The 15776-nt window shown below is 42.8% G+C and overlaps 1 protein-coding gene across 8 annotated transcripts in view; it reads left to right on the top strand.

Annotated features, from left to right (window-relative positions):
* SEC11C (SEC11 homolog C, signal peptidase complex subunit) overlaps positions 1–15776 on the top strand; it is a 224100-nt gene that overhangs the window by 129070 nt on the left and 79254 nt on the right. For 5 of the 8 annotated variants that reach the window (XR_015309277.1, XR_015309276.1, XM_086960487.1 and 2 more), the window contains exon 3: positions 3722–3831. Coding sequence is in view for 6 of the 8 variants with exons in the window: in XM_086960487.1 (XP_086816613.1) it covers positions 3722–3831 (110 nt within the window). In the remaining 2 variants the exon portion in view is untranslated. Of the gene's footprint in view, positions 1–3409; positions 3601–3721; positions 3832–15776 lie in introns of all 8 variants that reach the window. The other 3 variants (XM_086960484.1, XM_086960483.1, XM_086960482.1) reach the window with 1 other exon arrangement.

Here is a 15776-nt window from a genome sequence, read left to right on the forward strand (position 1 = left end):
AGATGGGGCGGTAATTTTTGAGTTCGGTGGGGTCCGCTGTGGGTTTTTTCAGAAGGGCGGTGAGTTCCGCGTGTTTCCAGTCTTCCGGGAAGGTGGCGGAGTTGAGGGAGCAGTTGATGACGTCTCGGAGGTGCGGTGCTATGACGGAGTCTGCTTTGTTGAAGATGTGATGAGGACATGGGTCTGTGGGGGATCCTGAGTGGATGGAATTCATCAGGCGGATTGTGTCCTCAGTGGAGATTGGGTTCCAGTCGTCAAGGGTGTTCACGGGGGGAGAATGTTCAGCAAATGGTAGGGTGGGTTGGTTTCCGGGTTGGTTGTCGAAGCTGTTGTGGATGTCTGCAATCTTGTTGTGGAAGAATGAGGCTAGGGAGTCGCAGAGGGCTTGCGAGGGGGTGATGTCGTTGGAGTTGGCCGAGGGATTGGAAAATTCCTTGACGATGTTGAAAAGTTCCTTGCTGTTGTGGGCGTTGTTGTCAAGTCGATCCTTGAATGCTGTTTTCTTGGCCTTTCGGATTAGTTGGTGGTGAGTGCGGGTGGCGTTTTTGAAGGCGTCCTTGGTGCTAGTGGTTGGGTCTTTTTTCCAGGCCTTTTCGAGGGAGCGGCAGAGTTTCTTGGACTTCTTAAGATCATCGTTGAACCATGAGGCCTTTTTGCTGGCAGGTTTGTTTTGACGTTTCTTCAGTGGTGCTAAGGTGTCGGCGGTGTTGGATAACCATAGGGTGAGGTTGGCGGCGGCTTCGTTTGCGTTAGAAGAGTGGGCTGGGGTGTTTAGAAGGAGCGATGCGGAGATCTGGTCCGTGGTGATTTTGTTCCAGTTTCTTTGCAGAGTTGGTTGGAGGTGGTTGGTGGGTTTTGGTTTGTTGTAGGTGAAGTGAACGCAGCTGTGGTCAGTCCAGAGGAGATCCGTAGTGTGGCTGAAGGAGACATGATTGCTGGAGGTGAAGATGGGGTCGAGTGTGTGACCTGCGATGTGGGTGGGGGACGTGACCAGTTGTTTAAGTCCGAGGTTGGCGAGATTGTCCAAGAGGGTGGTGGTGTTGCGGTCGTTGATCTTTTCAAGGTGAAAGTTGAGGTCTCCCAGAAGGATGTAGTCTTTGGAGGGGAGCGCGTGAGGAGTGATGAAGTCCGTGATGTCTTCACTGAATTTTGCGCGGGGTCCTGGTGGTCTGTAGAGGAGGGTGCCTCTGAGTGTGGTCTTGGGGTCGATGTGGATCTGGAAGTGAAGGTGTTCGGAGTTGGCGAGATTGGCGTCAGAGCTGGTTGACATGCGGATTGACTTCTTATGGACGATAGCGATTCCTCCTCCTGTGTGGTCGGTGCGGTCCTTGCGTGTGATCTTATAATCTTCAGGGATGGCAATGGTGATGTCTGGGGCGGAGGAAGCGTTCATCCAAGTTTCTGTTAGGAAGGCGACGTCTGGAGAGATGGTGTCTAGTAGATTCCATAGGTCAATGGCGTGTCTGTGGACCGATCGAGTGTTGAGAAGGATGCACTGTAGGTGGTTGGGGTCAGGAGTCTGTGTTGTGGTCGTAGCGGAGATGTTGTCGATGCCGATGAATTTGCAGGAGAAAGGTCCATGGGTGTGTCCGGGAGCGGCTTGGACGCAGTTTGGGGCGCGACCGGAGTTAAGGGCTAGGAGGGTGGCGGCATCGTAGGTAATGCGGGGGGGCTGGGAAGCGTGAGGGGCAGGGGGTCTGACGCTGGGCGCGGTCCAGGCGCGGACGGGCGTAGACGGGCTTACCTTTGGCGCACCTTCGGCGCGGGTTGGGCGCGGTCGCTGCGCGTGGACGCTGCGCGCGGGAGCTACTGTCATAAATGGATAGTGGAGGGGGAGGGGCGAGGGCGTCTCAGCTGGGAGGCGGGGCGGGCTAAGTAGGAGCACAACAACAACAAAATGGAGGGCGCTTGGGGGGAATGCACTTTAAAGGTCGGAAAGTCGCGCTGGCAATCTGAGCAGTGAAACAAGCAAAGAGCAAAAAGCATGAAATCAAACTCCTAAAGACTGACAAACAACAAACCGTATTTGTTGTACCCACCACCGAAGGTACACACTAATTTGAATTTACATTTTTCAATAATGTATCAATAGTTACAAGGTTTCATTGTATGAAGATAGTCTGTTTACATGTTGATTGTCTGCTACTCCAGAAATTTGCACGAAGTGCAAATATGGATTCCTGTTGAAGGCTAGAAAATAATTGAGCCGAAACTTGACTTCATCTGTTAAGGTCATGAGGTAATAACCACTGGCGTAGTATATGTAAATGTGAAATAGAGTTTGATTGCTCAGTGTTGTCGGTACAGCTAGTACTTATTGTCCTTGGGTGTTTGGCAACCCTTATGATAGTTCATGCTCTCATTTACAAGGGAGTTAATTTGTCATGGTGTATATAGAATAATGATTTTAGTGAGATTTTATATTTATTTTTCTAAATAAATAACTTTATTCCATATTCTAGATTTGTTTTCTGATTTTGTTTTTGGCTGCAAATGATACAATTGGGAGATTGCTCATTTTGATTTATATAATTTCCCTCCCTTTGGAGTCATTGAAAAGAGTTCTGTTTGTTGGATTTGCATTTGCCTGGAGGACCTTTTCATACAATCTGTCTTCTGAATCAAGCCTTTCTGGATAGAAATCCCTCAGTTACCGTTACTTTACAGTGTTAGTGGATCTCATGTTAGCACAAAAAAAATAGTTTATGGTGTTAACCAGGGATTTGAGAAAACAGTCTACTTTAATTTGTGACTCGTTTTTACAGAGTAGATGAACATGCTGCACGCACATCAGTTTGATTTTCATAAAGTACCTTCTTATGTGTTGTTGATCTCGTCAGTTTTCTAAATGCTACGCTGTCAATTATACAAACAGATTAACTTAGTCTTCTCTGAAATAGCCTGACATTGTTTCGGTAATTCAACTTTGACTGTTGTGTGGCTCTGTATTTTGTAAAACTGATCCAAAATAACTGTTGTCCTAGTTCAACATTGCCCAAAGAAAGCAAGCATGTACAACGCATTCTCTACTATAAACCGTTCTAACGTCATTGACTTGTAGCCTCTGTATATACCTCTTGATGTACCATTGAGTTGGGTAACAATAAATATCTGTTATTCAGCGCCAAGGTACCAGTCTGCGTGAATGTGCACTTTACAAATGCACATTATTTTATATACAGGTTTCATGAGTGTTTACTTTGTGTATGAACGCTAGGTTTGTAACCGCTATTCCAGGCCCATGTTTTACAGCGACTTTCATAGTGATGTAATAATGGACGCTACTTATTTTCAATCTATACTCCTCTAATGGTACAGCCTAAAGTTTAAGTCAACAAATTGTTCTCTCTATAACATAGCAGTAAAACCTCAAAGAAAATAAATAAAAATCTACATATTATACCTACAGGTCTAATGCTCTGGCGTGTAGGCAGAACTTTATAGAATGTGCTTCTAGCTGGGGAGAAGAGCAAGAATAGGCTGGTCTTGCAGTCCTGCTTAAAAAGAATGGCACTTTTCAATTTAAAAATAAAATTTTGGTCAAACATGTCTCCTCCCAGGATTACAGAACACTTGCCGGCTACAACCCGGCTGAAACTCGTAAGTGCATAATTGTCTCTTCTTGTAGATGTTTTTAGTTTCTGACTTTATTTTGTGTTTGTTTCTCTTTTGATCCATTCCAGTGGTATTTTAATGTTTGGTTCTATGTTTACTTTTGCAGCTGTACTACCAAGTACTAAATTTTGCAATGATTGTATCATCTGCCCTTATGATATGGAAAGGACTAATTGTGGTTACTGGAAGTGAAAGTCCCATTGTTGTTGTTCTGAGGTATGTCCATTTTCTTTACGTTCTCCTTAGTTTGTATTCAGGATATCATAGAATGTATTTTATCATTATTTGGGGTTAGATTTGCAGACCATTGTTAGAAGTTTGCTCCTGTGTGGTGACGATGAAATTAGAGTATGTTTCCAGAATGAGAAATTATATTATTTCCTAGTAATTGATAAGTGTGTGTTAAGATACATGTTTATGGGTGTTTATGCCAGTATTTACAGTTCCATGTTCTGAATGGGATTTTCTCAGTACTGGCACAATTTATGAATAGATGCCCTTTTGCAAGTGCAACTCCCATTACTATAACATTCTTCAAGTGGTTACCAGAGAATACAAAAAAAGTCACAAATGCTCTTATAGCCAGCAGGCCCGACTATGGCAACAGACTGTACGCGGGAATCACCAAAGACTCCAGAACAGGCTCCAAACCATCCAAAACCCTGCAGCAAGACTTGTTGTCCACAACCTTCCTCACTGCACCCTCATCTCTCCACACCTCAGAGAGCTTCACTAGCTCCCCATACACAAGTGCACTCAATACGCATGCAGGCACACATGCACGCTTACACTTAATTACACTTTAACAACAAAGGCCATGCCTACCTCCATAGCTGCATACAATTCCACCACCCCTCAAGACACATCCATCAGCTGGACTCACATGGACCCCGCATTCACAAAAACAGAACTGGAGGTTGCACCATCTCGACCTAAGCCTGGAACGTACTGCCAAAGGGAATCGCACCAGGTTTTATGTAGTACACCTTTTTTAGACTTTTTGTTAATGATTGACTTTTCAACAAATCTAGTTCCTTCAAAAAAGTAAGCCATTTGAAACCATAGACATTCAGTACATGGGAAAGGGAAAACTCCAGCTCCGACATCACACATTTATGTACTTGCATACTCTTTTGATTATTCATGCGGTCTCACATATTCTGTTGCACACTCATTCGTGGACTCATTAAGGTACTTGTCACACTCCGTCACATTCACTCACTTATTTAGTCAAACAAATAATCTCAAATTCTCTCACTCATGTAGGTACTTCTCATATCCTCCTTCAGAAAGTAGAACCACAAAAGCACTTTTTATATCCATGATTATCCCTGACAATTTTTTTCACATTTCGATTCTGCTTTATTAAATCCATGTATCAATCTTCTCCTATAATATTAAACTTTGAATCCGTAATTCGTGTTTTATAATCAAATCATACAATATTACAAAAATATATTCTTTGATTCATAAAAATTTCATTTAGACAATTAAAATGCTTTGTTGTTTAACAAAACATATTTTATGTAAACATTTGATGCCAAAACCAGAAATATGTTGACGTGTTTTGGTGGATCTTGCTTTTTCTGCACCACCTTCCTCAGGACAATGTTAAAAACACAGTAATCTTTAGTAATGCTGTTTAAATCCCCCTCATTCAATCTGGGAAGATGAGTTTATAATCTACTTTTCACTTCTCCTTATTACAGGATTTATGAGGTGAAGTATGAGTACTTTACGATCTTATACTTAATAAAAGTACAGAGGCCGTGATCCCTCCTGTTACGTTCCTCTTATGATTGGATTGCTGGTCACATAGTATTGGGTGTTCTCTTCAATAGGTCGCAAGTCATCACTTTGTGAGGGGAAGCGGTATAAGACAACTCTTCTTTAACACTGGGATTATTCAATTCTCCCAAAGTATTATCTTGTATATTGTCAGGTCCCGTCTCGGGAAACTTAAAAGTATGGCGGAACATTTTGAGTATGAATGAGATTTTCCTCCAGTAGTTTTTATTTTGAAATGTGGAGTACAGTGGAGGGAACTTTGTGTGGTACTCCAAAGGGCAAGCATCATCTCACAAAGGGAACAATTTTGTTGAACTGTTGTTACTTACCCAGTTCCCTTTGGTATAAGGGTTACTCTCTACCTTTTTATACTTCTCATATCCTTATACCCAAGCATGAGCGTGCTTACTTAATCACACAATCACTGACACACAAAGCTTGATCGATGACTGACGCCAACATTATCTCCGGAGTTTACGTTCTTTATTTTCTAGTTGCCAGTCCCCCATGTCTCTCACCTCTTTATATTATACCTCTGTTAGCTTTGTCTTAATGTATCATAGACTTTTGCAGATAACTTTTTGTTCATGAGTATTTCGCTGCAACATGTCCTATGAAACACATTCTTCTTCAAAGCCGCGGATAAAGTCATTGGATAAAACATGCACACACATGAATAGAAAACATTTTAAGACCGGAATAGAGTGAAACACTGTGCAAAGACTTTCCTAGAAGACAGATAAAAGTTGCAAGTCCTTTCACATAAAATGTAGTTATAACCCTCAGTGGGTGTCACTGTGGTGTAGACTTAGCAAAGAATGCTTAGATTAAAGTTTGCGGGAAGTAGGTTTACCTCTCAAGATTCCCGATTCCTTTAGGGCTTGTGGCTGTACCTCTGCAAGTACCTCAGTTAAAGGAGTCATATGAAAAGTGAACCACTATTTCTTCATTTTTCTTTCTGTCTCTGTCTCACACTTGCATTCACTATCATTTTCTCTTCAGACTCATACGTTTCATCTCCCAAGGTCTCCTTTCCCTCTCCCCATTCTCTGTCTCTTACACTTTTTCTCTTGCTCTGTACCTTTATCTGTCTCCCACTGTCACACACATGCATTTGCTCTCTGCATATCCCTTCACTTTCTTCTTTCTCTGTCCTCCTTGTTTCCTGTTTCAATCAATTTCCCCTTTCTCCGTCTATCATTTGTTTCAATCTTACTCTTTCCCTCTCTCCTAATTCCTCTTTAATTGTCTGACTTTATCTTTACCTGTTTGCGTCTTTTCTCTTTCTCTCACTAACTGTACAAATGTGTCTCTAATGCACACAACCTATTGGTCTCTAATGCACAACACATTCATACACTAAGTTGTCTTATTCAGTTACAATCATGCGACCTGCCTTCTTCTACAGCAAGTGCAACCACCTGAGCTGTTTTGCAAACTTTACATTTTATTTTTTATTTGGACAAGCTCGCATCCAAACACTCTTGACACGCACAACAAACAAAACGCAAGTATGCATAAATATACACAAATCAGCATGCATACGGGCACAAACGCATACTGACTAAGAGGCATGCATACAAATGCCCATATGCACCCAAACATACCTTGAAGCGATCAAGAACATATGCCATAAAACCTGGCTTATAGTCGTTCACAAAATTTCAGGTGCACACAGAAAACAACCGTGCCCTGGTACATACACATACTGATTTGATTTTAAGTACTTTGAATAGTCCCATCTGAATTTCTTTTAGTAAATTTGAACAAAACCTGTTCAACAATAGGCATCTACATGCATGCACAGCTATGGGTGGCAACTTTGGGATCGTTTTCGTATATATCTCATAAAGGAACATCAAAAGAAAAAGAAATGTTGGCAAAGTCATTAGCTCAGAAACCAATAATAAACTCAATGGCTTTTCCAATGTTTGTTTGAGATTTGGCATTAGCCAAGACCTTAAGACTTTACTGATGTATGTACATTCACATTATTTCTGCCCACTAGAGCATACAGCGTGGGGCTATGGTCACGCCACTTAAACCTTTGGCCAAGTTCACTGCGAGTGATAGCATTCTGTACTTTCACAAAGAGTACTTCCAGACATAAAGTAGTTCCCTTGCGTTCCTGGGTCTGCTATAGCAACGTGTGGGTTTTTTAAGACAAAAGATATTTGTACTTTTAGCCAATGAAAAAAAAGATGAAGTTCTGCAAAAAAAGTTTGCATAAAAAAAACAAGCATTGACAAATTCAGAAGTCTGGCGGCCAGCACCAAACCGATCAACTTTGCAAATGCGTTTTTCCTTCTACCACTGAAAAAGACACTGGACAGACAGAAAAGGGATAGCTAAGGACTTCGGGGATTATATCTCAGTCCTCATAACAGCTGGATTCTGCAACTGCAGTAAAAAGTGATAATATGTCTGTTAGCAGAGTTAAGAGCACATGCATCAAAGCTTTTTGCGATCGCAAGCGGTGCAATTCGCAAAAATCGCCCCTGGGGCATATGTGTGTGCAACTTGGGTGAACAGTACAATTTCAGGGGGGCAACAGGGTGTCCTTTTTCCACCCTTGCACCCTTGAAATTGCATGTGCATTTTGCGAGTACCAATTGGTACTTGCAATATGCGCAAGCAATTTCCCATTCATTCCAATGGACCTGTAGGCCCATTGGAATGAATGGGAAGCCATTACTTAATTGCGACTCGCAATTTGCGAGTTGCAGTTAAGGAATGTATAGGAATCGATTTTTTCATAGCGATTCCTACATGCATGGGATTTTGCGAGTTCTTAATTACGATTCCTTAATAATCACAATTAAGGACTCACAAAATCCTACCTTGATGCATGTGCCCGTTAGTGCTTAACTCACAAGAAGTGATAAAGAATGAACACATCAAGCACAATGGAATATTCTATCTCTATTGGCACTTTCTCAATGCTTATCCTCACTCTGGCCCTCTCTCCTTTCTTCAGTATTTGAATCCTCGATTCTTCCTTCGCTCTTTTATCATCTACTAGCTTTTCACACCTTCACTACTGGATCATTCTTTTGTTCTCAAACCTAATCCTCCATCATTTGATGTTATTGCCGGTCCTTTTAGTATAAAGAACGTTTCCGTGAGTCCTTTATCAATGAGCGGATGGGGGTTGGGTACCGAGTGAACAAGCACAGAGTGCATGAGAGATTTAAAGGGGGTGGTACAAAGTACATGAAAAGGGAAGGATGAGGGTAAAGTATTGTTGGGAATGGAAGGGTTGCCAGGTGTCATAACGAGGAGAGCATATTTACTAGAGGATTAAAAAAGGACAAGGACAAAAGAATGAAAGGCGCCGAAAGATATTTAGAGAGTCAGGGAATTTAAGATGGTGTTAAAGCGATAGGAGAAGTGAAGCTAGAGATCAGAAAATGTGTGGTTACAGCGAGCGCACAGTATACCACACTCTGAACTTAGTGTGAGCATGGTGCTGATCAAAACAGCAGATTGATTTGCGCAATCCTAATTTCTTGTCCTAGCCTATGAGAAATCTACCTAGATAAGCAGTTTTTCATTTTTTTAAAAAAATTCCCAGTGGTTGGGGTTCCACTCTAGTCTCGTCTAGAAGCTTTCCCGCGGGGCAGAGGTGAATGTGGAGCGCAGGGGCTGTCAAGGGGCACATGGATGGTGGCACTTGAGTAGTCCCAAGCGTTCAGTCCGTGACAAAAACTGTGGACAGAGGTCCACTTACCGCCCCTATAATGACGTGGAATGCCACAACACTGTTGAGGAAGTGCAATCAGCCGAGGAAGGCTGCAACTTCCATAAGCACATGCCCGGAGACTCCTCGAAAAGAGTCACAGCTTCCAGGACAGGTTTGTATGCATAGGCCCAGAAAAAGGGTTGCAGCTGCCTTGTCTAGGGTCCGCCTGTATCTTCCTAGGAGGGGTTTGCAAGAGAAACAGCAAGCAAGTACAGTGGGTTACCACCTGTGGTTGAGACAGAGAAAATGTAGCAAATTCCTCTTGCAGAAGTACAAGCCTGTAATTCTAACCGGAACAGCACCAGGGGGGCAAGATAGAAGTAACTAATTGCACCTTTTAAACCTATGGAGAACATTATCTGCTCCTGAGCTTAATTAATGACTTTTCAAAAAAGACTGCTGGGGAACTATAACTCTCTGTATTCTGCTTCCACCTCCTGATTTCCGCAATTCGCGCCGGGACACCTCCGCTGGAGGTAGCTGCATACTCCACAAGCTTCTAAATAAATAATAATACCTAAACCAATAGGGTCACCCAGGCGGAAACTGAACATCGGTTAGCGGATGAGCGTAATGTCCAAGTGGGGGTAGAATCATGTTAGGAGTAACAACCTGCCTTTGGAAAATGGATTGTGGAAAGTAATATCTTTCGTAGTTAACCCGAAGGAAAGTTTAATTCTATTAGGGATACAGAGACTTAGATTATGCTTTACTCTCTTTACCTTTTCTCGCAGCAGCCATAAAAAAAGAAAAAAAACACCCCAAAAAATGTAGAGCCACAAGCATGGGGCCAATCCAACCAACAATGTCAACCATAGCAGTATAGAACATGGCATTGTGCTCCATTAGTCTTCTTTCTTTGTGTGAATGGTAGTGTCAGAAAGTCTTCCTCTCGATTTTTATGAACCTGTTAGCAGAAAAATCAGAAGACAGATTAGCTTACCATCCGCATGTAGGAGCGTCTTGTATACAATACAATAATTTCAAACATAACAGTTTGAACTCAAATTTAAGAGACTGATAAACCAGAATAATACTTAAGCTTAAGTAGATCATGTTCCTCATTCCACCACGGGTGAGGCCCTGCAAAGAAAAGGGTGGGATAATCTTCACCACCATGTCTGTAATAGAATTGAAATGTTCCTCCTGTTAGCTAGGAAAGATTTAATTCTGTGTCGGAACCAGAGGCTCAATTATGGTTGTTCACAGCTTACAACCATTAAAGGCAATTGAGAGACTGGCTTGAAGTAAAATGTCTTAAACATGTAATCCGAAAACCAGTCTGCCATTTGTAAATTATCTTCCAATCTAACATCTAAGTTTTAGGCCTTAGTCAACATTGCTCCCATGGACTAATGAGCACTAAACATCGAAATGTCAGGGCCTGCCTCTTGGATCACCCATCTCGCTATAGTGGGTGAAGAGACCGCTTGATGCGACTTTGTAATGACAATTAACTGTTTTACCCCCATGGGTCGCAATTCATGAGACACACTCTCATACTCTTGCAACCAACACATCGCACATAGTTTGTGTGAATCCGGAAATTCGGGGTACAGAACTGCCCGCATGTTGGTTTTTATGATGATTGGGAATAGTACAAACTACTCCTTCTGTAGTAAACAACCTACTTGAAGAGCCAAAGCAGAGATGTCTTTTGACTGATATAAGGCCCCGCAACATGCTCAGTTTGGCAAAGAGCTGCTTCCTGGAAAGACCAGTATTGTCTGGCCAGCTCATAAACAAGCGGGGCACTTTATATCCCATGTCTAGGTATATTTGGGTTTTGGGGGATTAGACAGCCTGGTACCTTTCATCAGGTTACATATAAAAGAATGTGAACTGACCGGCTTATCTGCTATTGGAAGTATGTTTTTAGCTGAGATGGCCTATCCAAAGCAATTGTTGGCGGATATGCTATATCTACCTCTGCTAATTCTGCCTGAAAATGAATCCAAGTTTCATTCCACGCAGCAACTGCTCCAGGCAGACCATGCTAATTTGTATCTTGAATGAGTCTCAGAGGCCTAAGCTTGAAATCTCCAGAGCGGCGTCACCAGGATCATCTCCATTCTCTGACAACTAGTCTGGATCACCACCCTGGTAATCATGATAAAATGGGGAAAGGCGTAATTCAACCCCTCGCTCCAATACTGAAGGAATGCATCCACCTCTGCAGGTTGGGACTCCAGACTCCAAATGAATAACTGAGATACCTGCACATTCAGTCTCAATGCATACAGATCCCTGACAGGGTTGACCCATCTCTGGCATAAAAGAAGAAATATCTGTGGATGTAGCATCCAGTCGCTGGAATCCTTCAAGAAGAGTGAGTTCCAGTCCGTCACTGTGTTGGAACTGCCAGGAAAGTGAATCGCTGACACTCAAATCTCCTTCAGGCAGTAGTGTTTGGCTTTCCCTGCCAGAGTCTAGGCTCTCGTACCTCCTAGCTTGTTGAGCACTGTACATCTGAGATGTCCATTTTCAACAAAGTGCATCACTTCACCCTGTTCTTTGTTAGGCTGTGAATCATGAATGACTTGCCAGGAGTTTGAAGCTCTTGCCATGGAGTTTGATCTCTTCCTGGGACCAAAATTCCCTTTCTGGAGGTATCTCCACATCTGGCTCCCCAACCCCTCCGGCTTGCATACGATTTGATCACAATCTCATGTATTGATCTAAAAATTACTCGGCCAGTCAACACTTCCATGTGGTTCAGCCACCAGATCATCTCGGTTCTAGCCTCCTCCATCAATATTATCTTCTCTGAATAAGATACTCCCCTTTGAATATGAGAGCTTTTCAGTTGCTGTAGTGCCCTGAACTGCAATGGCTAGAGAATAAGGCTTTTATCGAGGAAGATAACAGCCGTACTATCGTCACCAGCTTGTGCAGGGAGATTTGATCTGACAATGTCAAGGTCATCAACTGCTCCTTAATTGCGTTGACCTTGACCAGGTGTAACTCCCGGGTCAGTGTTTGCGCAGCGATGTTGAAGCTGAGGTAATCTATCCTGTGCTTTGGTACCAGATACGATTTGGAGGTGTTGATAATGAAGTCCAAGTATTCCAAAAGCTGATTGTTTTAGGAGAATAGTCTTGACCTAAGCTATGAGGATCATGTTGTCTGGGCAGATTACCAACCTGCAGCCCCATGACCGCAACAAGATACTACTGGTTTCAGGAGTTTCGAAAAATACCAAGGGACAGATGACAGACTGAGGGGGAGGACACTTAGCTCTCTGATGTTGGACTATAGGAGACTCCGGAGAAATCTTGGTGGGGTGGTAAGATTGGAATGGTCAGTTACACATCTTTCAACTCCAGCCTGACTAACCCTTCTACCTGTCTGAGGAGGCCTTTCAAAAGATGGATGCCCTCTTTCTTGAAGTGGAGATAAATCAACTAATTGTTGATCATTGGACGCACCCCCTTGCCCTTCTTGTTTATTACAAATATATTGCTCGAAGGATCAATCTATAGCCCCTTTGCCTGCTAGATTTTGAATCTCCAGGACCATTTGCATGATCACTGCCTCTGAAAAAGAGAGGGAAAATAGTACCCCAAAACTCTATGTGGAGCCTTTGGACTGTTTGAAGGACCCCCCATCCGCCCACCCCTGTTCACTGAAAAGGGAGCAGTTGGCGTTTCCTTAAAGGTGAAGATAAACCTCTCCATCCTGAGAGAATCAATGGGTCAATCGATTCTTCATCCACTTGGCATCTAATGCCAATCCTATATTCTTTGTGCCTGGACCAGCAATATTGAAAAGCTTTGTCCTGAAACGATCACCAGGACCTACCCATACCCTTATTGGGGTCTCATGTGAGCCTTACCATGAAGGTGACCATGGTGGCATCCAATTCAGGAGTGAATGCGACCTTGCCCTCAATGGAGAATCTTCAGCATTCAGCTGGTAATTTATGACCCACCTCCTTGTTCAGGGGTGCCACATTCGTTGTTTGAGGTAATATTCCACCTTGGAGGACGATTTCCATACTGAGTTGCAGGGGTGCCGGAGATCTTTGGGATCAAAAACGTATTTGCCATATTCACGGTCATCCGGATTTGTACCTGTATCTGTCTTCAATTTTTTCTTAGAATCCCCTGAGGGATGCCAATCCCTTGAACCTTTGCATGCCTTGTCCGAGTTTAAGGACGAGTGGTAATCTGTGCCATCCTGGCTTTGATCATAGTCGGAGACCATGTGGCCTCTGAAGGGGTATATTGAGATGAAAAAAGACCACTGCGACCCACCCCTACCTGGGTAAACGTCCACCTGGGTAGTTTGTAATAAGTGAAGTAATTTTCCATATGAGTTTGCCAGAGCCATAAAGGGTTGGTATCCTGAGGCCCTGTGGGGGCGTCACCTACACCAGAACTGTGTTTCTGTGACCAAGTGCACATAGAACCCTTGGGGTTTTTGGCAGGGGCATTGTAATTTTTTGCAATATTCAGGCCATTGCATTTTCCACTGACTTAGAGACTGCAAGGTCAGTCTTCTCTACTAGTTCAGGATCAATGGAACATTGCTGCCTGCCACTTCTTGTCTTCCGTCGATGTGGTTGTCAGCCATCCTAAGGTTAGGGCAACCTAAAATACTGCACTCTAAAAGATTCAACTGAAGAAAACTAACTCTAAGGTCACAGTGAAAACCAAGGTTCCTCTGTCTATATGACAATCTTTTTTAAAGTGCGTGTGCTGGCCGAAATCTAAAATGACTGAGGCAACTCCTTTTAGCCGAAAGCAGTTGATCCCTCCTGCCCCCGAGGTGTTTTAAGGCATGAGCAAAGTGGGCTCTGACCAGAGCCCCAACCTTTCAGGCCCCCCCTGATAGAGCCAGCCATGATCTGCAGAGTCTCTTGCCCTGATGTCCTTGAAAAATATTATTTTAAATAGCGTTTTCCTTTCATTTATTTTTTATTGTGGGTGGTGTGTGAAAGTCAATTACATACATTTTGCAGAGAAATTTTGTATTTTTGTTTCATGCAATATCCATAAAAAAAAATTTTTTAGATCAAAACAGGACCTCGCATATGAGAAATGGTAGGGTCTTGCAGAGATTGTTTGCAGTAATATTAGCGAGCTGCTGTTGTGTTACAATATAGAAAACACATTTAGAATTTGGACCAGTGGGCCTGTGCACTGTCAGTGACCAGGACAATGAGGGGATGAAAGAGCTGAACCTGGATCATAAATTCAAAGCTGTTCCGAACAGGGCCCACCAAAATACATTTGGCCCAGGACCCCCAAAATCCCTAATCGTGGCACAAATTCCGCCACGCTGCGGTGGTTTAATTTAGTGGGCGGGGCCACGGCCGCCAACGGAGGTAGTGCTCCGTACGGCTGTTGGCCGACAGAAGAAGCAAAGGGTTAAGATGCCCCTGGATCCCCCTGATTTTTCTCCTGAGGGGGAAAAGGGTGCCTAATCCCAAAACTCAGTTACTCGTTCTCCCCATATTGCAGTTGCTGATAGTGCAATCCCTCGCCGTCCCACATCTGACGGGACTTTCCATCACACTAACAGCTTTTCCCAAAGGCTGACTCTGAAACTCAGTTACTGGAGTTCGCGTTAGGGAGGGAAACCATCAATGCACCTTAAATCAACCATCAGCAACGTTCAAAACTATTTACATCTTTTCTTATCAAGACAGATGAGGTGGAAAAAAACTTTGCTGCAGCTGCCGTGAGCAGCAAAGAACGAGTACTAACATAGGAGGTTGCCACGTTAGATACTGTAATATAATATATGGGCTTCTGAAATCCCTGTTTAAACAGCAGATACTCATTTCTTTAGAACCCAACTGTTATAAGGTATTACAGTTGAGTTTTGACGTCACAGTGTCTGCTGGTAGAGTCAGCAGCTGAGGTGAAAGGCAGGTTAGGTCATGGAGCATAATTAAAGCAGCTGTTTAAAGCAACAAACAGAATGTTGCTTCTTTTAAATCTGCTTTATTTTAATAGCTTACAATGGCAAGCAGAGAGAATGTTTATTTTGTGCATTCCTTATATGGAGAAAGCTAGAGCATTTTTGCATGTTGGTACACTTTCGAGCAGTTTATATCTTTTGTCAAATATCGAACAGCTTTTTGGTTTGTTTAATTTTGCACTAGAGGTTTTATTTTTATTCTTCATGTTTGCAAACATGCTTGCTCTTTCATATGAAAGAGCTATGCCCTAAGGTTTTAAGGGGTTTGTGGAAAAGGTGATGGTGTAACCATGTGTTATATGGGATGAAGTACCCCTTGGCGTACATGATGAGAATACTGCAAGTCACCTCAGAGTTCCATAACCTTAAGAAGGAACTCTGCCTTCGGTCTTGCTCTTCTATAAAGTTAGGGAACTCCGTGGTGAATTTCAATATCCTTACACTGTACCACGGGAGATACTTCATCCCTCATAATATTGATTGGATTGGTCAAAAATTTTGTAGCGTTACATTGTGTTGGGGAGCTTGTATTTTCTTTCGTTATGGCTGTTGTGAGAAATTAAAGGGATGAAATCATATTCGAACCGCCTGTCCAGAATTTAGTTCTGCTTTTGGATTAAAAGTACTTTATTTTACAAAACGACAAGTACTGGGCTGGATATTGAGTTCTTGTGCTTGTTGGTTGATTTTTCTGAGTTCATAA

The sequence above is a fragment of the Lissotriton vulgaris genome, chromosome 3_1 (genome assembly GCF_964263255.1).
Source record: "Lissotriton vulgaris chromosome 3_1, aLisVul1.2, whole genome shotgun sequence".
NCBI classification, from domain to species: Eukaryota; Metazoa; Chordata; class Amphibia; order Caudata; family Salamandridae; genus Lissotriton; species Lissotriton vulgaris.